General features: G+C 48.4%; 1 protein-coding gene across 2 annotated transcripts; it reads left to right on the top strand.

Annotated features, from left to right (window-relative positions):
* Window positions 1–22,917, top strand: LOC131290558 (protein singed). 2 transcript variants are annotated; one of them, XM_058319715.1, is made up of 6 exons: window positions 1–266; window positions 19,434–19,795; window positions 21,334–21,590; window positions 21,683–21,846; window positions 21,917–22,623; window positions 22,692–22,917. In XM_058319715.1, exons 2-6 carry the CDS (start codon window positions 19,594–19,596, stop codon window positions 22,895–22,897), a joined length of 1,536 nt encoding a protein of 511 aa, XP_058175698.1. In that variant the 5' UTR covers window positions 1–266; window positions 19,434–19,593; the 3' UTR covers window positions 22,898–22,917. The 2 variants fall into 2 exon arrangements, with proteins under 2 accessions (XP_058175698.1, XP_058175699.1); XM_058319716.1 differs by lacking the exon at window positions 1–266 and adding an exon at window positions 396–495.
* The last annotated feature ends 3,373 nt before the right edge of the window (window positions 22,918–26,290 follow it).

Below are 26,290 nucleotides of genomic sequence, written 5' to 3'. Positions count from 1 at the left end.
CGTCCCACGCAGCAGCAGCAGCAGCCGAAACAGCGAACTCAACCGAAAATCGGAAAAGGTGTCTTTCTGTAAGCAGGTGATTGCCGTGAAACCCTTAAAAGTCCCCGTCAAGCCGCCGTCGCCGGAAACGTCGTCGAAAAGCCGTCGCAATAACAATCAAACCAAATCAAAACGTTGCTCCAAAACCGCGGTCGCACAAAGCCGGCTTGTTTTTGACCCGTGACTCCGCATCCGATCCGTGCTAGCAAGCGGGGGCAAGGCAAAAGGTAAACACCGAGAAGAAACGAACTTTCTCAGAGGTCAAACAAAACAGTGCACCGTTTCTGTGTGTTCCGCGTTCCGGTTTTTTTTTATCGGTCGGTTAAATTCTGTGCAGTTTCGCCTGTCGTCGTGGTGCTCGCTTGTGTCCGCGATATTTCCGTTCCGGGTAGTTGTCCTTTTGGTCCGTACCAAGTAACACCCGTTCGTCGTCCTGTCGCATCCGTTTTTGTTGAGGTAAAAGTGCGCGAGTATAGAGTTGTGTGTGCGAAAATAGCGGCCAGATTTGACCGATTCCTGCAAAATCCGACTACTAGCAACTAACACCACCACTCTGCAACCAGCAAAAAGACCAGCTACGTCTGCAGTTACCATCACCGAACAACAACAACAACAACAGCAACAACACTAGCTGCTGCAGCATCACTCGAAAAAAAAACAACAAAACAAAGGTAGAGAGCGAGGGAGTGAAGGAACAAGAAAAACAAAACCCGAGCCTTCAACGTCGAAAAAACCGGTAGGCAGCCTATTCTTGACAATCATTTGGAAGAAGTAGACGAGCCTAGACGAGCATTGGCTTCTACGTTGAAGCCATCCGTTTTTCGATGAGTCAGCTCCCACTGATACACATGATGCATCGAAAAGGATTTCTACGAGCCGGGCTGGAAATTCCCCTCGGCCGGGCCCTTTTTTCGTTCCGGAAGCGAACACTGCGCATGTGTGTGTACGTGTGTGCGTGGGTGGGTCTGGTACGATTTCCCTATCGTTCCTTTTTCCGGTGCGCATTTGTATGTGTGTACCGTGTTGTGTCCCGTTTATTTGTCCCCGGGCATCAGCAAATCTACTCGAGAAGGGATGTGCAAAGGTATTAAAAGTCAGCTCCTTCCGCACGCACACGCACGCACGCACGCACACTTGGTGTAGTGGCGAGGATATTAGTGGAAGAATCGTGGGAGAGTCCTTTCCGTGCCGTTTGTCTTTGCCATGGCTATTTTCGAATACCGTTTTCTACCTAAAGTTTCACGCAACCCGCCATGCATTTGACATTTGACTCACCACGGATTTTCCAACCAAAGTAGGATAATTTGGTTGTTTGTCCGCTCAAACCGAAGGCAAAATTCTTCCGGGGAAAAACTGGGAGTGGGAAATCATGCAGGCTGCGCGAATTCTGAGCGCGTTCAGTAAACTATTTGAACCATTTGGTGTGCGCGTCTCCCGGCGTTTCGCTGTGAAAATTGGCATTGCAAGGCAAAGAAAAACACAACCTTCGATTCAGAGGAGATTTCACGAGAGCTGAAACAAACGCCTCGAAGGCAAACATCCCGTGCAAAGCCCCCCCAAATAAACTGGAGTGAACGTCAAAAGTTCTTTGCCATTCAGAAAAAGGCAATGAAATGTTGATTTTATTGATCTGTTTCATGGTATCGAAATCTCCCAGATCGGGTTTTTGGTTGCCATTTGACTTCATTGCATCTAAAGACAATGCCATACTAAAAACAGCGTTCCAGGTGATTGCTCATCGAATTGGATCGGAACAAATGCAGATGAAAGGTTGGCCAATAGTATATGGCACAAAAAAACCCCAATCTTTGAGGCTACTATTCAAAATGAAGTGAATCATCCGATTTCTGGAGAAAATGGCAACGTTATTCAAAGAAACCATGGAGTTAAGCTGTCATGTTTATTAAGGATGAAATTATCGGAGCCTTATCACAACAACAAGGATATCTGGAATGGCATATAATAGCCGTAGCCGTTAGCCCATGTTTAAAGATTAAATCAACACAAAGAGAAATTTATCCTACGAAGAAACGTTTGCTGCTGCGTGCGAAATCGTTCCAACTTGCTTGTGGAATGAATCATACTTATTTTAGGTAAATGTTTTGCGCGTTAGCCGACGTCGAAGGAAGGGAAATACAATCTTAAATAGTAGAAAATAAAATAAAAACCATCCTGGATAAGCTCATGTAGTAAGCGAAGGGGGTTTTAAATGGCAGTTTGTCGTCAAAATATTCAGCCTTTACAGTACTGTTGACAAAGTCAACCAACCGTTGCAAGACTCGCGCTATGATTCGATGGCCTTCTTAGGAACGATTTTACACTGCATCTCGGTCATTCTCGCATATTTCTTTTGCACTGCCAGGCGAATCTTCCTTTCCCATGTTGTTCTGCAATTGGGCATGACTAGCCACGTTCTATGTTTCCCTTTTTTTCAACTTCTCTCCCTCGTGGCAGTCTGGCGCAGGTGTGTTTGTGTGTGAAGCGTGGCCTCTTGCCACAATGGGGAGGAAAAAAAGAGGCCATCTTTTTTTCTCCTCCATTCCCGCGAACCGTTTGAATCGCGCATTTTGCTTCGTTTTCATCCCGTTTTCGCGACTCCTTCCGTCGCTCGTTAGCTTTGTCGATGCGTTTGTGTTGCTCTCTTCCACGTTTTCGATTCTGATCTTTGTGCTCGCTAATTATTCTTCTTTCAGGGCTCCCCGGAGTATATGTGTTTCGGTGTTGCTATTATTATTATTATTATTATTACTTTTTGCATTACCGTTGTTACCCTTTTCCCCTCCGCCCTCCGTCGGTGCTTGGTGCACTGATGCGCAAAAGGTTTTTCCCATTTCGGTACACGACGGATCGCTTTTTTGCTGATCGACCGAAGTGGCTTCTTGCCACTACCGTTGAATCGTTCCTTTTGCTTGCTGTGAGTTCTGCTTGGTTTTTTTTGGCAGGCATCTTCTCCCTTTCTTTTTTGGGATTGCCAATATATTTTCTAGGTCTTCATTGCTTTAGTTATTTGCTTATTTAATTTTAGGTGCTGATTCGTTGGTAAAAGAAAAATTACTTCGATAACGATAACGAATTGGAACATGTTTTTGAAAAAAAAAATGTTTGAAACGAGATGTTTCGGTGGTAACAAATGCAAATTACCTCCTAATGGCGACGGCAACATATGAACACGTGTGCGGGCTCAAGCACACCGAACACGTGTGTTTACGAAGATCAATATTCTACCTAAGGGTGGCCGAATTTTCCGTTTCGCTTGCATACTGTAGCGGCAAGTAACATTTTGGACTGAACGCAGTATGAGCTGGATGACGTACCAGATGGCGACAAACGGGCAAACAAACAACGAAAAATAAACTAAAGAGAAACACAGCAGCCAAATGGGACCGAGGAAAAAATAGCCAAGCGCAAATGGGCGCGCGATAACTGAAACATGGTGTTTCATGTCGAAATAACGCCATACAGCCGAACCGCGTAGGATCCGGCAGATTACGGCGCGCTGCAAAACGGCCCTTTTGGATAAGATGGGATGGAAGGGGTGTATGGTGGTGGGAAGGAATCACTGCACACAAAAAGCGAGCTTCTGCCGATAATGCGCATGTAAAGGCCGTTTGAATGGGGCTTTCTAAAGCGAGTTGCTAAAAACGGGCCGGAGAAAACACCAAAGGGTCCCTCCTTGCTCCGATGGATACGCGACGTTCGAGCGAATCTTACCGATTTCATTTCAGAAAAGGAGACTTACAGGGCTCCAGGTGGACGCCCTACCCCCTCTGTTCCTGTTGCCTTTCATGGGAGGAATTCTTTGGTACGAAAAACCGATGGCCAGCAGCTTCTGAATCGGACGGCTCGAACCGAACCGGAGGAAGCAAAGGATTATTGGGAGCAGCAGAAACGAAGGCGATTGGCATAGCTGTTTCGCCCAGCCGTTGGGAGCTTTGGAAAAAGAGAAGAAAAACAAACCGTGAAGCATGATGAACGGGGTCTGGATAATGTGGCCTGCTGGACGTGGCCATGGCAAGCAGCATACGTCGAGTGGCGAGCGCTGAACACGGCATCCATGATTTGGCGAAGCGAATGCGCACACTGCAGCAGCAGCCAGCAACTCCCGTCCATTTCGCCGCCTCGGCTTATGCATCGGAAAAGAACGCTTTCATGAGTCATTAGGAAAATCTCTTCATGCGGATGGGAGGAAGAGGAGGAAGAAACAGAAAAGCCGAGCCGTTCAAAGCCGCCACCGACACGCGTCATCATCGGTCGGAATCTCCCGAGAGGCGGAAAATCGTGTTCCGGTGTGGAAAAGAATTATGAGTCTCGCACACCGGCGGTTTGCGGCATGAAAAATGGCGAAGAAATGAGGCTAAACACCTCTCACGTGCAAGGCCTTACATCATCCACCGCTTGGAGTTTTTATTCTTTACCCCATATCCCACACGATCTACTCGCCCTCATTGCTGTCCAGATGGATTCAATCCGGAAATCTCGATGTTTGCCCATCGATCAGCTATATAGCCACCGGCTCCATTTCATTATGGTAATGGCCCGGGCCAGTCCGACTGACAGTATCCTTCCGGCAGGTGATGATGTCCTTCGGTAAAAACGGAAATTCAATAAAACCTCCAACGGCAAGGGGTTGGACGCACTCCGGTTGTGGCGCGGGGTTTTGTTTATGGTCACCAGCACCAGGTCTAGCCACGCGGCTGCTTTTATGGCAACAACAGCAGCTTCTAGCGGTGGCAGAAGCGTGAAATTTCCTTAATGGGATCGTTCAAAACCACGTCGACAGCGGCAGGAAGGCAGGAAATTGGATTGCAAACGTTCCGGCGTTCTCCTGTTACAGGAAGTTTGCTCCCGGATTTGATTGAAGCCTAACCACTATCTCCTGTTGATTATCTGGTGGTCAATTTAGGAAACCCCCGGAATGAAACCAATAACACACACCAATAACAAACAGTTCGCAAAGGAACAAAACTAAAACTCCCCGTCGGAATACCCATATAAAATGAGACCAACTTCGTATGCACCAATCCACTCAGCTTTAATGCACCTTTTTATATCGCGCATTTGATGTGTCTCGATACTCGGCACCATAAAACACATACATAACGAACACTTTATTGATGGCCGTTGCTTCAGGTGAAGGAGAACGAAACAAACCAGCAAAAAGGATAATTACGGCGTCCCATTTCGTTTCTGCTTGTTTTTCGTTACATTTTTGGGAGCAGCCTTCATTCGAGGAGTCGATGCTCCCCGCTATAATCCGCTTCGAAGTTCGAACCGACACACACACACACTCCACGCCATTTGCCCGGCCGTTTGCTGGGCCTTCAATCCAACGGGAAATGGAAAGCCATCCGGTGGTGGATGACGTAAAACGGGTTCGGAAGAAATTTTTGGGGAAGCAGCAGCAAAAGGCCCCCCCCCCTTCCCCGGTTGATTTGCGTTTTGCTTTTTATATGCCCGCGCAGTAGTTTCACCTCCCTGGGCCGGCATTATCGCGGCGTTCGGGTTTAGGTTTCCTCCCAATCCCTTTATGGTTTGGCGCACTGCATCTCTAATAAACCGCTTTCGGTTTTTTGAGCTCGATTTCCAAAAGATCTATTGTTGGTCGTTCAAATTAATCAAAAATGTGGACCTGCCGTAAAACCGGAGCGTTCTTTTCCCCGTATATCGACTTTCTAGCTCTGAGGGATCCCGAGCGCGCCCGCTTTTCCACCCCGCCACAGGTTGAGGTGGCGTGTCATCGGCTGTACCTTCACTCCCGGGCGCCGGTACAGCTTTACGACGATGGTTCACTTCGTTCCGAACTTTTTTCGGCATGTTTGCTATTGGGTTCCATGTGTTCCGGTTTATTAAATTTTACCATAGTTTTCTCCTCGCTCCGTCACGCTTTGCTTTAGTTTAGTGTGTCCGTTGTTTTGCGTGTTTTTATTTTTCGCTCGGTTTCGATTTTCCTGCCAACTTGACACATTCGACGAACGGAAAAGGAATAGGAGCAAGCCGACACCAGAAAGGTGAAGCGAACACCACACGCAAAACGGTGTCTCGCAAAACCGCCCTACCATAAAGCTGCGGAATTAATATGCATTTTTAACTCCAAGCCGCGGGTTTGGCTCGGTTGGCTGGAATCGGTTTTTATTGAAGCCATCTGTTTCCTCCCCCCACCCCCCCTTTCCAAAAACCACCCCCCGCCGTACCGCTTCGGGGCTGGTGTAGAGCAAGGGGGTAAATATTACTGTTATAAACTTAAAATTAATGGATTGTCACTTTCCAATCCAAGTGCCGGACCCGCGCCGGACGGGAGAGGGTGGAGGGGGGGGGGGGGGGGGATTTATGCCAGCGGCGCAGGAAATCATTTTTAAAACGACACGCAAGCCAATTTTCGGGGGGAAACTTTAGAAACGTACCAACGGGCACACATTTCCCCTCGCAGTTTTCCGAGTTGAAGGCGCGTTCGCTGTCAGTTGGTTCTGTCTGTGTTTATTAATCGGGGAAAACAGCCTTTCCAGTTGTCTCTCCAAATACCTTAAACTACCGATCGCTGTTGTCTTTCATCTGATGCGCAACAGTGCCTTGGCCACTGTATCATTATCCTTGTCGGGTGATATATGTATTCAGTACGCCGGGGTGGCAGCCATTTTTTTTCCAAGCTTCGCATGGGGCGATGCTGCCGTGCGTGGGTCGGTGCGACTCACTGGTCTTAGGCTCTTGCCTCGTGTGCGAAATGATTCGTTCGTGCATTTGCATCTGCGTGCAGCATCGTGTGTTGGAGGCAGCTCTGCAGCTACCCATCCTCACGATTAAGCTCCGCTAGCTTGAACACCCCGGCTCTGGAGTGGCCCGGCTCCGGCTATACGGTGGGAAGAGGTGCTCCGTCAGACGGTAGCCGACACAATCTGGCACTCATCTCTATTCTGCCTCAAATTAGCGCCAGCCAGACCCAACATGGTGGCGTTGTTGTGGCTGTTGTTGTTGTTGTTGTTGTTCCCCGGTCCGGGAGGGGTTTTCTGTGTGTACCACCATGCATGACTCGCTGACTGGCCGAAGCCCCCCCCCCCTTCTTACGGGGGTCTTATTCCTCTACCTAACCTCTGCCTATAATGACGGCGCTCTTGGAGTCCGGGAAGGAAATGCGTTTGGCGAGTGAGTGCGTGTGTGTATGCAATTGGTGAGAGAAGGAGAGAGGTATATAGGTACACGGGAGACCAGAAGAAGAGGGAGGATGTGAGAGAGTTTATTGGAAAGTTGTTGCTACCATGGCCTGGCACCATCTTCTTCCTAAGACCTCTCTGATGAGGGATGATGGATTGGTGAGATGTGTGCAGACAAGGTGGCGCAAGCGGTGGTGCGGTGGGTAGGAATGGTTGCGTTTCTGCCCCCCTCTCCTAACCTCTGGCACCTGGGCACCCTGGCACTAGATGGGTGCCTTATTCATGCCTTCTCCAATTTTCCACAACCGGACGCCAAACGCCCCTCACAGGCTACAGGCCGTAGATTGCAGCAGGTGCCTCTTCAGTGGCGGGTGGTGTGGCGTGCTTGGCGTGGCGTAGTGTTGAGAGAGTACGCTCCAATTTATCCAGCCAGTCCCCCGAAACAGGGCCGATTAAAAATGCACACGCATCATATGCACGCTCCGAGGGTCTATATATGTTGCCGGTTCGCTGCGCCACAGACGGTGGCCAGGTTCCTGCCGGTCCAGAGCCCCCCAGCGGCAGATATGACGCTGCTTCTCGACCGGTCTGCTTTGGTGTGGATATGCTATTCGTGCTTCTCCTAGTAACAAACGAGATATGGACCTAGTCCTATTGTGACGATTCCCCCTCCGGATGCTGCCGCCGGTGGTGGGTGATCCCCCCGGCTAGACGGTTGCGCCAAACCCCATCCAATTACTGTGGGTGCGAGTTTTTCGCGTGCGCACGCCTCCTACCAGAAGGTGATTGCGTGCCTCTAATAAGGCTGGCTGGTACTTCTGGTACGCACGAAAGACGGCGACGGACCATTTCTCCACCTTCGGACTCATCTTGATTGCGGGTATTTGAAGGCTCTGATCTGATTTCTTTTTCTGCCATCTGCCCGCCCTCAGCCATCTACCTAGCGATGGCTAGATAAAGGTTCCCTGCCCATTCGCGTACATCAACCGGTCGTGAGTCGCAACTCCAGCCAGAGAGGTATGCCAGAGGTGTTAGGAGAGGGTTTCCTCATGAGAACGTTACGACACGGTTATATTACTTGTCAATCGCACTCCTCCTCACGGAATAGTGGTTATGGGGTGGGGGTCAGTGTGAGGGGAACACGACGTAAGATATCGAGGGTTCAAATCCACCCTCGTTGAGGCACAAAGCATCCACCCGTTGAGTGAGGCACTATCGTTGGTTTGATAGAGGTCATAGTAGAGAGAGTCTAAGCCCCACCTGGCACATAAGAAGGTCACGGGATCAGATCACATCCGGATCACTCTAGGTTAGGTTGCGGTTGTGGTGGCCCGTATGTGAGGTAAGGTGTAGGCTTACGGCCCTATCAGTTTAGTTCGACATGTGAAGATTTGAACATAATTCTACCAGTCTATAAATAACCTCCCTTTACATGGTTTGTTGCAACGGGTATGGTGGGGAGAGAGAGCCTGTTGAAGCTTACCCCTACGCCGCTGCCGATGCGAGGTTCCACGAATAAAGGTAGAGGCGTACAGACGTCGTCGGAACAGGGTCAACGAGAGGAAGAGATTACACGCGGTAGCTGAGGGCGAGAACCCTTCGGGACTGCCGCTGTGGAACAAAGTAATCACCACCGAAGGGAACGCACGAACAGCGCAAAGCAGGAGGCAGAAAAGAAAACAAAACGAGGCAGAGAGCGAGATGAAGCAAAAATCGAAAACGAACAAATCATAAAAACGAGATCTGGCTGTACGGAACATTACAACTCACTCCATCTGCCTCTCGAGGTACAGTTATCTTGGCTCCGGTGGTCCGTCGATCGACTCGACGGTACCTCGAGTCCGAGCGAGCAAAACGGTACCCGCCGCCTGATCGTACGCTCATCAGCGTTACTGCCTTAGCCGCGGGTTACGGTGGTACATCAGCATCACCAGCTGCGGCTCGACGGCAGCGGGTGACGACCTCGGTCAGGGCCGTTGTTCGAGAGTGTGACACTGGCCTGGCTGGACCTACCCGTTCGGCTGTGATGTGATCGATGCAGATAATGATGATGACATCGGGTAAAATGCCCACAAGCAGTAGTCCATCAAACGGGACTATCGAACCTCCGTAGCTCGGTAACGGGCAAATTACGGGCGTTACGGGATAGAGAATTAATCGATATCCAGTGTACGGGGATATGGAGGATGCGGCACAGCCCGCTTCGGAGGGGGGGATCGGGATTAAAATAGAGTATAGCTCTATTCACACTGCAACGCGATGGCTGCTTCTCCTCCTGGTTGAGGTTGCATTGGAGTCGGGACCCCTTCCTGGGAGCGGGCGTACAACGAATGCAGGAATTCCCCGTTAAGCATGCGTTGTTGTTGTCGAGAGATGTGGGTGCACTCACCCGCACCGCACCGTAGGGTTACGCTGTTTCCCGGCAGCGAACGGCTATTGAACCCCTTGAACTGCCATCATTAAAATTTCATATATTTTTAGAAACGAGGTTTCCAGCGGGAACGGGAGCTGTTACCCTCGATTGTGACATTCGGGCTGTGGCGTCCAGACTTCTCAGAAATATGCCCCGTTTCGTAGCCATACTGGTACTTCCTGGGGGCCGGGGTTAATACCCCGTGGCGCGAGGTGAGAAGGTAAAGGTAGCGATTCCGTTGGCTAGCAACCCCGCACCGGGCAGGGAGTAGGTCCTGGGACAACGCCCGTATCGGCACGGTGTGGGTGAGCGTAACGTTTCTGGTTGTGCTGCCATCGAGACGGCCGCACCCTGCACCACCGTACAACGGCTTGGTGTGCGTGTGTCTACCTCGTATATCCTTCCACTGCGCAATCGTCGTTTAGGAATCTCTCGTGTAAAAGGTTGAGAATGCTCGAAATGGTTCGCTCACCACAGGATCCACCGAATGAATGTGTGTGTGCCCGTTGTCTACCGAGTAGCCTCAAAAAGAGCGAGTCAAAACAGCACCAGACACGAATGTTTGCTACCGCCAACGAATCGTACCGGATCCTTATCTTCTTCTGCTCACCCTCCAACAACCGCAACAAAGAACTCATCAACTCCTCGAACTCGTGAACTTCTTTCATCCAGGCGCATGCTGGATCCCGATAGATATTCTGACAGCTGTCAAAATCATCAAACGGAAGCGAATGCTTCCAGGCAGGCCGGCGACCTTGATGCGAATCGATTGCCGACACGTCCGCGCAGAACTCTCTCATCCGTCGGAATGGGATATCGGATGTTTTTGGAGAATCTCCTAAAGCCATGTCCAGCTCCGTCTAACTAGAATACGGGTGTTTCTTTGTGTATGTTTTCTTGTGTGGCTTCCTTACAGCACACCTTCAGATGCCGTTCACCCCTTTTGGGTGTGTTCCAATGCTGAATAGCAGAAATTTTGGGGAATCTCCAAATGTAAAGTTATCCTCGGATTATTGGTAGTTCTGTTCGATGTTTACCAGGACTAAATATGTTTTCTTTTGTGTCCTTTCTTAAGACACACCTTCATTTCAATACCTTAAACATATCTAAATGGCGTTCGCCGTGTTTGCTGAGTTCGATTTCGATTTCCTCTTCTCGAAGTACACAAATTCATTCATCTCCACTCGGCGATACCCTGCGTCGGAGCAGGATACAAACGAGGGCGGTGCAGTATTATTATTTATGTACGCGAGAAAGCCTAAGTGGACGCGCTTCGCTAAACACATCCCTCCGTGTTTTGGCTTCCGCTGCGAGGTTTTGCTACCAGTCCTACGGCCACGGTGGAAGTCAGCATCATTCAACAACGTCGTTCGGAATCGGTCTCCCCTTGCCGGCGGACAAGGAAGCAACTCATCGAACGGAAGAGAAGAAAACCATGCGAAGAAACATCCATCCAGCCAAGTCTTGAGTGTTGTTGTTGTTTTTTTTTTGGTTGGGAGGAGGAAAAATATGGTGGACACATGTTTTCGTCCCAGACCCGGGCGTATCCTGCCTGTCGCTGTTCGTGGATCGTGTGTTAATTTCTTTCGCCCTTCCTCCCTGGTGTGCTGGGGTTCTTTGTCCCACGCTGCTTCTGGGCGTACGCGTGCGTTTTCTTTGCACGTTACAGCCCCTCTTGGTTCTCTTATTTCTGCATCCATGCGTCTGGATGAATGTTTCCTGGAGAGGTGAGTCACGATCGCCTCGTCCTCCTCTTGTGGATGGGGGATTTATCGCAAACCATCGTCGCTCCGCCATCGTCATCCGCTGCATTTGAATGCGTCGTGCGTTCGCTTGGGCACAAATATTGCCCATAATTGGAAGAACTTCTGCTGCGAGCGAAAGATTGTGTGGCGTATTTTTAGCCGTTGCGCAGCAACTCATAAAACCTACAACCTTGAGGCAGGGCGTGAAACTGATTAAAAGGCGGCGATGGCGGTTAGAGTGCACGCTTTTTGCACGTTTGTTTGTTCCGGCGCGAGCGATAGAAGGTTGTCACTCAGGCGTCGGTGATGGTAAAATGTTTAAAGCATGCGTTGTTGGTGCATCAACATCTTCCCGTGATTTACCGATGGCGTAGAGCGCATTCTTATCGGAAACGAATAATTATCTCGGTACGTAGCAGGCATACAATTCACTTGTGCAATTTATTTCCCCGCGAAAATAAAATAATTTAAGAGCATTGCTTCAGGTGCCGCTGCAGGAACACCCGACATTGAGAGGGTGCAATCGCCTTTTGCAATTAGAACCCTACAAAACCCGTTGTTGACATCGTAAACCGAACCGACGCGCAAACAAAAGGGAAGTATGTAGGACGGCGAGGGAAAAAGCGCTACAACATCTCGATTGATGGTCAGCTCGGGCTCCTTTTCGCCGACTTCGGCAGACTTTTACAGTTACGGACGTTACTCGTCAATTCGCAAGCAAATTTCTCTCGACCTCAGCAATTAGCGCAACCGCGAGCTTGAAGCCCATGCGAAGATCGGAAGTGAAGGTGCTTGCGCAAGCGGGGTTTTATGGCCACGTTTTGCAAACCACCGAGCGCCGACGAAACAATGATGATGATGGTGCTAATGGAGCAGCTGGGGGGAAGCCACCGGGGCGGGGGGGAGGTTCGGCATTTCCCGGCCCACCAAAGCCCATTGGTCATCGATGTTTTAGCGCACGTCGTTTCGCGGGTTACAGTCGTTGCCGCTCACTTTTGCCTCTGATTCACCCATGATTGCAATAGTCCATTAACTTTGTCTCTAAAGCATCTGATTTTAACATAACCCAGCATGTTTTTCCTCGTAGACGTCTATTTTTGTATTATTTCAATGCTGTTCTTCTTTGTTTAGCGTGAATTTAAACTTAATGTTTGCATTTTGATGTATTCAATAGTCTGTCTTATAAAAAAGAAAAGTTATACAAAATAAAAGTAATAGTAAAATGATTCAGAAGATAAAGATTTTTGCTAACTAAAAATGGAAAAACATACAATTTGAATGTAAACTAACAAAGCAACTTACTTATGGCTGCCGTACATGTATGATTAGTATATGTTTTTAGTACGATCTTTTTTTTTGTCAAAATTTATCAAGCCAAAGTTTTTAGGAAATCAAACAAAAGCAAGGAACAAACGACAAAGTTTTGTAATTACTATATTCATTACTATATTAGTGAGAACGCTGATTGCTACCTAGAATTCCCCGTGTCTTTTAGAGTAATAAATACGCACATACGAAAATGTACTAAAAAAATGTAGCCAAAATACATGAGAAAAGTTTTTGCACAGTTTGCGAAAACCGTTGGTTCAATCAATTTTACAACCAAATTAAAAAAAAAACTTGTACTAAAATCTGTATCTCCAGCTGTCATTAGTTATGAAAAGTGTTTGTCCCGTAAATAGATATAAATGCAACATAGAAGTCATAGTAATTCTATCAACTAAATCTTTAGTAAGCGCCGTCTTTGCTTGGTTTTCCAAAACTGACGGTTTAATACATTTTATAAACGAGTTTTATCAAAAATGAATTGATTTAAACCGCTTGGCAGCCAACATGCTAAGAGACTAAAACACTTCCTTTCGAAACAAACTTGAAAGGCAACGGTTGTGTCTTGGGAAATCCCGGCACAAGGTAGGGTGTTTCTATTTATCCCCTTTTTTCCACCTCTCAATAAAATCTTTACTTACTTTTCACTGCCCTGCCCGTTCCGTGGTAGGTTTTTCCTTCCCGTTTACCCGTGGGTAATAGTTGTTGACTTTTTGTGTTTGCTCCGTTTTTTTGCTTCTTCTTCGTTGTTGTTGTTGTTGCGTCCTTCCCGTTACTCGCCAAATTGCCAATTCGATGTGGCAAAGGGGGTGGGAGGGGGTTCGGTCGGGTGGTGGTAGTAGACCGAACGACGATGGTCCAATTTGCCACCGAAAATATGGACGTTTCCAACTACCTTTGGCAGCATCGGTTGTATCGGTTGGTCCGGCACGATTTTTGCTTCGTTTTTTTTTGTGAAGAAAAATCCCGTTGCCGGAGAACCGGAGCGACAGCCTGTGGCGAAGGAGAAGGAAGGAAAGAGGAGGAAGAAAAACGGAGTGAAAGGGAGAGCAGGAGAGCCGGTGCGCCTTTCCTTCAGTTTCCTCCCCTGAAAGTATGGAAAGGATTTATCTTAGCATTTGTTTTTCTTGCGCTGGCTTCTTTGCTCGCGGGGAAAATGCGTGGTGTGTGGAGGAGGGTTGGAGAACTTTCCATCCAAAACCCCATTCCGGGCCGGGGGAAGAGAAAAAGGCCGAAGAAGGTTCCCCCGGAAGAAGGTGCACCTTCCCCGTTACAGTTACATCTAATTAGGCAGCACTACTTGTGGCGGGCGAAAAAGTAAAATAAATAATCACCACAAACAAAAACTACTCAAGTACCAAACGAAGGTGCACACACACGCGCGCGCGCGCGCGCTCTCGCGAGCATATCTTGCATCGGGAAATGGGGCCATCGTTTCGTCCGGCGGTTCCGCATCCTTGACCGGCCGCAATGATGTTTGATGTTGCTGATGGATTAAACGAAGCCTCGGCCGTGATTGATGGGCTGATGGCATTAATCGCGATCGTGTTGATGATGATAATCTGCACACTTTCCGCTCCTTCGGGAAAGGAGTTCCTCTTTTTGTTTTCCATTCTCTTTTTCGTTACCATACCTCTGATGGGTTTGCAATGAAATGCACTTTTCTAACCGTTATTACAATGTTGGTAAATTTGCGCGGAGTTTGTTTAAATTTTTTTTAAATTTTTGTTTTCGCTTGCAATGTTTTACTTGTTCCATTTTTGTTTTGCAACTGTTTATGTTTTTCATTCCATTTTTTCACATTATCTTATTTGATGGCCATTTGTTATTTTATTTTTTATAAATTAGCAGAAAGGTTGTTCTTCATGTTTCAGGTTTTGTTGTTTCGATTTGCTTGTTCTAGCTTGGTTTTGCAACTATTTAATTAATTCATTCTGCCTTTTCACATTATTTGATTACATTTTTGATCGCTACCAAGATTGGTTGCTTACTCGCATACCAACTCTTGAAAATATCTTAATACTTTATTGGCGTTTACGGCTTGTTTTTTTTTAATATATTGGCAAAGTGATTATCTTTATGTTTCCAAATTTCGTTTCTTTTTGTTTGTTCCAGTTTTGTTTTCAGTTTCTCATTCCGTTTGTTGTTCTTCTCATTTTCTCATTCACCGGTAAATGCATTTGTAACTTATTTTTATTAGCTTATGTTTGTTTGAAACCGGTGAAATAGGTTGTCTCTCGTTTGCTGTCTTTAAGTTAATATTTGACTAGATTTTTAACATGTTGGATATCTGTCTCATATACTTGTAAAACCCCTAAGAGGCTTGGTCGCCTGGAGAGAGCGCAAACACAAGAAAACCCCCCGCCGGGGTGCACTATTTTGAGCGCATAAAGCATACACATTTTTCGCGATCCCATGCTGAGGGTTCCCCACCCAACCCCTCCCTCCCATCTCGCCCTCTTTCTGACGCATCGTCCATTATTATGGGTGTGCAAACATTAATTGTCTGCCAAAGTCTGCGCGTCGCGACGGCCCTTTTTCCACGCGGGTTTTTCTTGGTTCCTTCCTCTTGCCTGCTCGGTTGGTGGTGGTTGATTATTTTCCGCCCCTCCCTCCCCACCCCTTGAACACGTGCCCGCACCCGTCTGGCGTGTACTGTATATGTTTTTTTTTTATCTTTTAGTGCGAATTTTCCCTACGTTCACGCGCTTGCGAACTGGGTTATGTTTGCTTTCTTGCTTTTATTTTATTGCTTTAGTGGGTCCCATCATCGAAATGATGATGGTGCATCGGTTTTATTGTTTTGTTTTTATTTTCTTAATTCCCCCTCCCCGCCCACCCGCCCGTCCTCTCTCGTCTCTTCTGTTTGCCCTTGCACTTTTTCGGTTTTGCCAATCGCGCAAAAACAATAGCGCCATACTTTATGCCGATGCTGCGAAGAAGGAGGAGGAGGAGGACGATAGCGGCGACGGTGGTGAGGAGATGAACAACCGTTAGGTTTGGATCGCAATCGGCGCAACAATGGTGAAAAGAAAGTCTGGGCCCAAGAGAGCACGTGTGAGGAAAAGAAGGCACTAAGGAGTGTGTGTGCGTGTGTGCGTGTGTGCGTCGGACACATTCCGTTGCAGTTCCGGGAAATCATGGGCGCGTATAGCGAAGGGCGGGCGGGGGGGAGGACGTGTGCCACAACAAACTGCATGCGTGTGAAGATCGCGAAAAGATCACGGTTGTCCATGTGTGTTTGCCTTTTTTCCCCACACCCCTCTCCCTACGCCCCAAACCCGAGCTGTTTTATCTTCGCATCGCATCGCATGATCTTCGCAGAAAAAATAAGAAATGCGCAAAAAAATGAACCATTTCATCTTTCTCCCCACCGGCCGCTTTCTCCCATTCTCTCTTCATAACGTCTTAACGTGTTTTGTTGTTTTTTTTTTACTTCGCTTTTACACATTTTGCTTTTCCTCCACATGATGTACGCACTCCCCGGTGCGTGTGCGTGTGTACGCACTTTCTTCTTACACCCAACCGCCATTACTTCGTCCCATTGTGTTTTTTTCTCTCCTTCTACTTTTTGTAACTTGTGCTTCTCCGCCTTCCCAGTTGCGACCTTGCGGTCAAATAAGTACGGGATGTCGAAGCACGACAATGTGTATCCGTTACATTTACGCGCATTAAGAGAAAAAAGCAAAAGGAAAACGAAAAACCAGCAACATATTTGCTCCCAAATATGGAACGTTGCTTTCGTCGAATGTCAAACCGGCCGCATTCGAGGAAGGGACGCGAAAAGCAAAAACAAGAATCCAATCAACTTGAGAAACATCACAACTGTAAGCAAAAAAAAGAACACAACAAAACAAAAAAACGGACAGAGAAATGCACGAGAAGAAATAGCGGGCAAGAAGCAAAAGCCGAACGCATCTTTGTATGTCGTAGCTTTGTTTTGTTTTTTCTTTCTCTCCTCCGGGTGATAAATCCCGCGCGACAAAGTGAATGGGAAACGGGGCCCGGGTTTGATCTTGACCTTGAAGATGGTTGGAAGCGTGAAGGGAGGGGAGGACGGATGGCAAAGTGTCCGTATCAACCGGCGAGGAGCTGCTGGTCAGCTTTTGGGCCGGCCGAACCTGACCTTCGTTCGCGTTTGTTTGTTGTTTTCTTTTCCCTCCCCCCCCCCCCCCCCCCCATTCGTGCATACATCTTTATCGGTAATGGTTGTTTCTTCCTGATGGACCTTGTCAAGCATAGGAACACGCAAACAGGACGCTTGAAACGTGCGTGAAATAAGCTATGGACCGACAGGAAACGTCAAGGGCTGAAGAGAATGGTTAATCTACGCTTCTGGTGCACCGAAAGCGATAAGCGGGGTTCTGGGGACCGGAAATGCACCTATTTGACTGCCTTTCCTGTCTGCCGATCTCCCTTTCCTCTCCTTCTTGCTTGTTCTGAGGTTTGTCCTACTTAAACACAGACTCCTATCGCTATCAGTTCGGAAGAAAGTGAGCAAAAGCCGTACGGAACCGTAGATTAGCCGGCCATGTTTGACATCTCTTCTTCGGCTTCGGGATAATCCCCTCGCACAGACACCAACAAAGCACCAACAGTCCTCTCCGTCGGATGAGGAATCGCTCCGACTCGCGACTACCGGTTGTGAGTCACCAAACCCGTGGCGTGTTTCCGGTTTTTCGATCGAGTGTTGTGTCCGATTTTCGGAGGAAAACAGCCACAGCAGGAGCTGGTAATCACGCCCCCCCCCCCCCCGGGCCCCCCCGGTTCGCTAGTATGTTTTATTCATGGCTGAAAGTTTAATGAGTGGTATAAAAGTTTCAGGAAAGTTTCCGAACCGGGAGCAAAACACACTCTTAATTAAAAGCTCCAAAGCGCGGGGGGGTTTCGAGCGGAACGATTTTCCATTTCGTTTCCCCCCCCCCTCCCCTCCCCGTGCAAAAAGGGCCCCCTCAAGCGGCTGGCTTTCCACCGGCTTGCTGGGATTCCTCAGGGGGGGAGGGGGGATATGGAGTAGAGTAGAGCTGGTATAGACACTGGCCGACCGGTGTGACTCACGGATGGAGAACGGCGTGGAATATGGCGCAGAAGGTCGGCGAGGAGGAGGAGGAGGAGAAGGGGAGTAGGAGGCAACGGAGAAGAAGATGGGGGGGGGGGGGGGGGCTGGGTGTTACGATTAAATATTCCTTCGGTTGGCGCACGAAGCGAAGCGAAACGAAGTCACGATGATGCTCACGCTGATGAGTCGGCTGCCTGCTCCACACAGTAATCCATCTACTGCAGGGGTGAGGAGGGTAGGAAGAGAGAGAGGTGGAAAAGAGGGAAGACCAGCGTGCGCAACACTCCGCAAGCACAGATATATCGCACCCATTCCCTCGAGGTCTGGTCAATGCACCGACCGACCGGGCCATCCTCCTCGGGCAGTGTTGCTCTGCTCTGGTAGCGCCTTTCCATCGCCAGTCTGCAGTTGGAGCCCGCACGAATCGGAGGTGTTTCTGGCGTGGCCTGTTGGACGTACCACACCGTACTCTGATATCGCGGGGTTTGTTTTAGTTGTCGGTAGTGCGCCGCGTCAGTGAGGTTTGCCGGATGTCAGCTTCAGGTGTGCCAACCATTCCCGTCCTTTTGGTGCTGTGATATAGAGGTGCTAAACGGGGTTGACCAGTACGGGTGTTGTCCTAGGTAGGTCCCGGCTCCATTGCTCTGCGTATCGCCTATCACCTTGTGCGTTGTGTTGTGCCGGTTTGGCTAAAGTTCTCAACCGAACTCGTTAAATCAATGCCATCAGCCGTGTTCCGTGTCACCATCAATCAAACTCTACCTGCTGGAACTCCATCAAACGAGTCTTTGGGGAAGATCCTGAGCTGAACTCTCTGCGGTAGAGGCAACAACAGAATTTTTCCTGGGACCTGTCTATCTGAACAGTGTACATAACTCAGTGTTTGTGAGACCAAAGCATGCTGTACTCATCGGAAGTAAAACCGATCCTCAACGTTGGTGGTGCCTTTTGTCTTTCGTTTTCCTTAACAATGGTTTGTCTGAAACCCGCTCCTGGAGTTAGTTAGCAGTCAGACATACTACTCCCACCAAACTTCCGGTTTGGTAGACTGCCCACGGCACGCTCCCTGCCGCGTGAGAGGAAGCATTATTTATCCATTTCGATGCGGACAGGTAGGGGCTCTTATGCCAGTTATAGGAGATCGGCTATTGTTGCGTCGGGACGTGCGGTGCATGTTAACGCTCGGCAGTACCTCTTCTACCGTTCCACACCTAGTCACATTGCATTCTCTGATATTCGAAAAGAGGCGGATGGTCACGTACTGAACATCGAAAACCGTACGAAGACGTCGGAGAACCCGGCGGCGGCATGTAGTGGTACTGAAGTAGTGTCTCCTAAAGCAGCAGTGCTCATGGTGTAGCGGTAGTGTTAGGGCACACCATGCCAGAAGACGTTGGTTCGAATCCTCGAGCCTGGCATACCGAGGTGTGTGTTCTCTTTCGGAGAGATTAGATCAACTCCCCCCACACTATAAGGGTTGTTGTTGCGCCATGAAAGGAGTGTTTCCTGAAACAAGCTCATGTTTATCCAGCGATTATCGTTCGATTAGAATTAACAACACTAACTCCCTCGCGCCCATTAATGGACGTAACATGCAAAACCAAGTGCATCCATGCGATTTCGGTCTCCCGGTATATTCTGCAACGCGTTTCACTAACAGCTCTTTCGTTTGCTTTTCTCTCTCCTTTTATCTTTCTCTTTCCTAGATTGCTCCAGACTTTTCGTGCGCAGCGTCTTACGCATCGGTGAATAACCGAATCCACCGCGCTACCACCACCACCACCACCAACACCCTCTTCTTCTTCCACGGGAGCTCGGTTGAGCTTTAAGGCAGTCACCCTGTATCTCCAACCGACCGCCGCCACCATGAATGGCTCCGGCTATGAGATAAACACGAACGGCGACATCCTGCTACAGAACCAGCAGAAGGGCTGGTGGACGATCGGCCTGATCAATGGCCAGTACAAATACATGACGGCCGAAACGTTCGGCTACAAGCTGAACGCCAACGGTGCCAGCCTGAAGAAGAAGCAGCTGTGGACGCTCGAGCCGTCGAACACGGGCGACAGTAAGTGCAAAGCGACAACTCCTCCCTAGGTCGAAATAATCGAAACTACGCAGTGTACTACGAGCAACAACGATTTCCATCCATCGGCTTGTTGTTCTTTTTTTGTTTTTCGAGAAAGTTCATCTCATTTGTCGTGTGTGCGCACCGAGAAATTGCCCAGTGTGCGGTTATTTCACCTACATTTCCCCAATATATATATATATTGCCCGAGCCACCATTTCGCCTGGGGGTAGTCAAAATAGAAGAGCCAGATAGGTAGAGATCGATATATAGAGAGCCGCCCCCGGCTGGGAGCTAGAAAAATGGAGCAACAACAACGGGGGAGAGATCGCACACTGGTTAATATACAGACCGTTCGGTTCGATGCCGGTGCGAGCCCTTACGTTGCCCGACGAGGCGGACACACTTTCTAGTTTTACCGTGGCTCGTTTTCCCCAAAGAGGAGCGGGTCCATTCCGTCCGAGCAATTGTATCATAATTAATAACTTCAAACATCATCCATTCCGAATGCTACTTCGAGGAAAGAGGTCCTCAATTTTCCCCGTACACCCTCTCTCTCTCTCTCTCTCTCTCACTCGTGTGTTCGTTCGCATTTATGGTCGATTGATTTTCGCCGCTCCCCCGGCTCACTCCTCCCCTCCCTCCCGGAGCACGCCATTTTGCCATAAATTTAACGCACGCACCTGTTCCGAGACCGGTCTTCCTTTTTTTCTTCTTTCTCCTCTTCCGGATTTGGAAGCTCCAGATAGCACCGGATCCGGAACGACGCATTCGGTGGTGTGCAGTTTTATTGCGTTTCCGAATTTCAAAATGATTAATTCATACGCATGCCATGACCGACCGATGATGATGGCCGTAAAGTAACGGGGCAGATGATAATTTTTTAATGCACCGAGAAGCAGTGGCGTTGGTGTTGGTGTGTTTTGCTTCATCCTTCGCCAATCACACGAGCACGCAGTGATTGGTGCGGTGCGCGAGTGGATTCTTTTCATTTCCACTGACCTGGTCATTGTTGGCGAGCTATCTCGCTACCGAGCGGAGTCTAATGAACCTGCTGCCGGTCATTGTGTCATCGTACGCACGGGCACGGGATGAATCTAGTGATAACAGCTGTGTTTAGTCGCAACAGAGATTTAGATCCTTAATAGGGATTCGAATCCCAAAAGAGTGAGTGAGTAGGTAAAAGAGCTGCTAGTCACCAAGGAGATTTACATCCGTAACGAGGAATCGAGTCCTGAACAGGGATTTTAATCCGAACCAGATGCAAAAGGTTCATTAACACACTTTTTCTTAAGTTTATTTCCGTTTTTAATTACTCTTATCGGATTTGAGTCGTCATTTCGGAGTTGAATCCTTCCTTGACCGGATATGACGGATTGTTGTGGTGGTTCTTGCACTTACTCATACACTCTTTTTGGGGTTCGAATCCGTGAGGATTCAGTGAGGATCTACGCAATAGTAAGCCGCTACTCACTCACTCAATCTTACTCAGAACGCACATCACTGGGATGAATCTGATGAAATTCGGTCCTTTTCAGGCATCATCTATCTGAAGTCGCACCTCGGGCGCTACCTGTCGGTGGACACGTTCGGCAATGTGCTGTGCGAGTCGGAGGAGCGCGACGCCGGCAGCCGGTTTCAGATCAGCATCACCGACGACAACTCGGGCCGCTGGGCGCTGAAGAACGAGCAGCGCGGCTACTTCCTGGGCGGCACGCCCGAGAAGTTGACCTGCACCGCCAAGGCGCCGGGCAAGAGCGAGCTGTGGAGTGTGCATCTGGCCGCCAGGCCGCAGGTACGGTTACCGTGCGTCGCCAGCTGCTGGAACCCTCCCGAGCTGTAACTATCTTTCTCTCTCTCTCTCTCTCTCTGTTTCGTCGTCGGTAGGTGAATCTGCGCTCGGTTGGACGCAAGCGGTTCGCCCATCTGTCGGACACGCAGGATGAGATCCACGTCGACGCCAACATCCCGTGGGGCGAGGACACGCTGTTCACGCTGGAGTTCCGCGCCGACGAGGACGGCCGCTACGCTCTGCATACGTGCAACAACAAGTGAGTCGTCCCATCGCAGTCTCGTGTGTGTCTTTGTACTTACTTTGGTGCTCGTTGACCTATCCCGCAGATACCTCAACTCGAGCGGCAAGCTGGAGAACAAGTGCACCGACGACTGCCTGTTCTCGGCCGAGTACCACAGCGGTCACCTGGCGCTGCGTGACCGCCACGGCCTCTACCTGTCGCCGATCGGCTCGAAGGCGGTGCTGAAGTCCCGCTCGCAGACGGTGACGCGCGACGAGCTGTTCTCGCTGGAGGACTCGCTGCCGCAGGCGTCGTTCATCGCCGCGCTCAACAACAAGTACGTGTCGGTGAAGCAGGGCGTGGACGTGACCGCCAACCAGGACGAGATCGGCGAGAACGAGACGTTCCAGCTGGAGTTCGACTGGTCGGCGCACCGGTGGGCGCTGCGCACCACCCAGGACCGCTACTGGTGCCTGTCGACCGGCGGCGGCATCCAGGCGACCGGCAACCGCCGCTCGGCCGACGCCCTCTTCGAGCTCGAATGGCACGGCGACGGTTCGGTGTCGTTCCGCGCCAACAACGGCAAGCTGCTGGCGACCAAGCGCTCCGGCCACCTGTTCGCCACCGCCGAGGCGATCGAGGAGACCACCAAGTTCTACTTCTACTTGATCAACCGCCCGATCCTGGTGCTCAAGTGCGAGCAGGGCTTCGTCGGCTACCGGGCCCCGGGCAGCAACAAGCTCGAGTGCAACAAGGCCATCTACGAGACGATCCTGGTCGAGCGCGCCCAGAAGGGTATCGTCCACTTCAAGGGTATGTTTCCCTTCCTTCCCCACTAAAACCATTCATTCATTCATTAATTCCTTCCTCCCAACCCGCAGGACAAAATGGCAAGTACTGGCGTGTGGATGGCGAAGGCATCGCCGCCGACTCGGACGTCCCGTGCGACGGTTTCTTCATCGAGCTGCGCGAACCGACGCGCATCTGTCTGCGCTCGAGCGACGGCCGCTACCTCGGCGCCACCAAGAACGGCACGTTCAAGCTCGTCGACACCGGCTACGATACCGCCACCCAGTGGGAGTACTAAGAAGCCACCCCACAACCCCCCTTACCTACTACAGACCGCGCCACACGAAAGCCACACGTGTGTGTGTGTGCTGATTTCTGTTCGGGGCAGCTTCTTCCTCTCTTTCTACTTGGTTTTTTTCGTTTTGGGAAGAACCGCGAAAAACCTCCGGTTGATATTCGATACACCAGCCGAATGAAACCAATATTATATGTAACCACACACGCATATATTTGTGTGCAACCGTGCAGTGTCCACATCCGGTGGACCGGAATCCGTTTTAGGACAGGTTAAGCAGATGTTAAGCAGAGGAAGAAAAACAACCGAGGAGAAAAAAAAACGAACGGAAACCAATGTTGCAATTCAATCTTTCTTTATCGAAAGCGTACGCGTGGGAGAAAGAATGTGAGGAAGGAGATATATATTATTTAACAAGATCAAATGCTAATGTACTAAGATTCGCGACGGGAAAGGGGTAGACGGACGGAAAAATCAAGACGAAACTCTCACAAACACACACTCTTTACACTCATTTAGCGCCTAGTAGTAGCTTAGTTGTACGATAGATCCGAGCAGGGAGCTGAAGGGAGGGGGCTCGCTTGGCGAAAACCTTCGCGTTTCGGGCGGTTGGCAATCGGAACAGCAAATACCACACAACGAGGAACGTATAAGTTGGAGGAAAAGAAAAAAAGATTTAAACACGGACAACGCGTATATTGTGTCCTCTCCTGGGCCAACACTTAGTTTTCTTTGCATCGTCCGTCCGTGATCGAATGTGCAAACGGTGAAGAGTTTGGCAACCGGAAACCGTGCCGAGAGAGATAGAGAGAGAAACAGAATCCGCGTGTGCAACATCCGGGGAACCACACATACCAAACGGTATTTCCTTTCGTTCGTTATATGAGATTGTATCGTGCGATGTTCTTTGCTCCGTGCGAAAAAAGGGTTCGCAGTGTGATACAGGCTAGCAGGCCTGCTGCCCGATCGCACGTGCAAGCGGAGGCAAGAGAAAGTATGTATTTATTTGACACAACGGTTAAAACAGACTAACAGAAGAAGAAAAAAAAAAGAAACGATAACAAGCAAACACATCGGTATTACCCTCACTTTGAGCGGTAAGTTTAGTTCTTTTGATACCCCTATTGCTATATATATTATATACATACACGAATATATTTAATAATTATATTAGCTGCAGCTGTCCAGCAAAGGGTTTTGAGCAAGTAAGCGGAAAAAAAAGGTCGGAAGTGAACAACGCTAAACCATGTAAACGAATCCAAATGCTTCAGGTCAGATATAAAAGTGGGACGGACTCAGATAGGAGGAAAGTCAACTAATAGAGCGAGGGGAGTGGGGGAGCCGTTTGGGAAGGACGAAGGAAAACAAACAGGAAGAGAGTGGTAGAGGGAGAGAGTGAGGGAAGGCGACAAGGATTGCGAGAGGAAGGAGTGAGAAGTGATAAACATTTTGCTAAACATATTTCTATACAAGTTCCACAAGAATAAAATAAACGATAACCTACATCACACACAAAATAGCAAACCAAATGACCGGACACACACACACACCAATACATCCTGCATCCCTTTGTAAATCGCATCGTCGCCTAGTCGACCATTAAACTCTTTAAAAAAGGGCCAACCCTTTCAACTGCCAGGACAAATTAACCGGAGCTCTCCGAAACATTTCATAGCTACACGGCTCGTATATTCCCTATTCCCCACACTTGTCCAGCCGAAAGTGTTGGTTTAGCTTTTGGGCTGGTTTTCGTCAATCGTCGAGGAGAGTCTGATGCCGTTTCCTTCCTTACGCTTCCGTTCAACAAAGCTGTATCCGATCCCCTTTTGCAGCTTACCTTTGCGAGCGACAAACACCTCAAAGATTATCAAACGTGCGGGGTGGAAATGATATTATTCGAGCAAACCTTTCGTTTGTGTGTGTGTTTGTTTGTGTGACCTTTGTAAAATGATAAGCTAAAACGGAAAAAAGGCAAGCGAAACGTCAAACACAGAATCAATAAAACATCATCATTAATCAAAGACACTGACTCGTTGATGGCTTGACCTACCTTCGATATCCGAATGAATCCTAGTCGACGTCGACGTAGTGAGTTAGAATAACTGAACGAGTAGAATCTTACAATTGAATTGATTGATTTTAAACCTCACGGACAGTTTTTGTAACTCCTTTTTGATGTTCATCCTTGATAGGTATTCCAATCCCAATAGATTAAATAGTTAATGAAAAGAGTTACTAATGGTAAGGAGGATTAAAATCACAAAAGAGTGAATGAGTGATGAAAAGAGTTAGTGTTAGTGTGCACAGAGTTTGTGAATTCCAAGGAAGGATTCGACCCACACAACACATATGCATGTAAATCGAATATCAATTTGAAATAATCGTACTTCTATGCAATATGATTGAATCGTAAATGATGCTAAAATAATGCCTATACGTACAAAAGTGGAGGCGCTAACCGTACATTGTTCAAAATGTATATGTTTAGTCGTATATTTTCTAAGTCGGCATCATATACGACTTACGATATACATCAGCCGGACATTGCTCGTTTATCTATACGTATGCATAAAGAAAATCGTATTACATTCTTAATCGGCATCATATGGAACAAAGAATATACATTGCTCGTACATTGTCTGTGCTTACTGCGATTCCGATTCGAAAAATGCTAATATGTGATTCAATTTCTTCAACTTAATACGACTTCGTGTTGTGTGGGGAATCACTGTGCAGGGGAATCGAGTCTCAAAAGAGTGGATAAGAGAAGAAAAGAGTTACTAGTGGTAAGGTGGACATGAACCTCAAAAGAGTGAATGATAATAGTTACTAGTGGGCATAGAGTTTTGTATTCCAAGTAGAGATTCGAATCCTAGTGACTCTTTTGCTTCCTTATTCACTGTTAAAGTAATCGAATCATTGTGTAGGGTTCAAAACTCTGCATAGCATTCGAGTCTGAAAAGAGTGGATAAGAGATGAAAAGCGTTACTAGTGGTAAGGTGGATTTGAATCCCAAAAGAGTGAATGAGTCTTGAAAAGAATCCAAGTGACTCTTTTATTTTAATACTTATTCACTCTTAAGGGATTTGAATCAATGTTCAAGTCGCAAAAGAGTGAATGAGTGATGAAAAGAGTTATTAGTGGGTACAGATTTTTGAACTACAAGGAGAGACTCGAATCCTAATGACTCTTTTACTTGCTCACTTCACTTTTGAAGGAATCAAATATTTGGGTAGGGTTCTAAACTCTGTATAGAACTCAGTTCTCTGTAACTCATTTTTAATGTTTCAAACGACAACAAGATAACTAAAAGATTCGCATCTTCGTGATGGCTGTGGAGTCTGATTTACGTTTCCAAAAAGAGTTGTTATTCTCATCGCTAGTTCAAATGCACAC

The sequence above is a fragment of the Anopheles ziemanni genome, chromosome X (genome assembly GCF_943734765.1).
Source record: "Anopheles ziemanni chromosome X, idAnoZiCoDA_A2_x.2, whole genome shotgun sequence".
Classification (NCBI taxonomy): domain Eukaryota; kingdom Metazoa; phylum Arthropoda; class Insecta; order Diptera; family Culicidae; genus Anopheles; species Anopheles ziemanni.
This window is presented reverse-complemented; position numbering and strand designations above follow the sequence as displayed.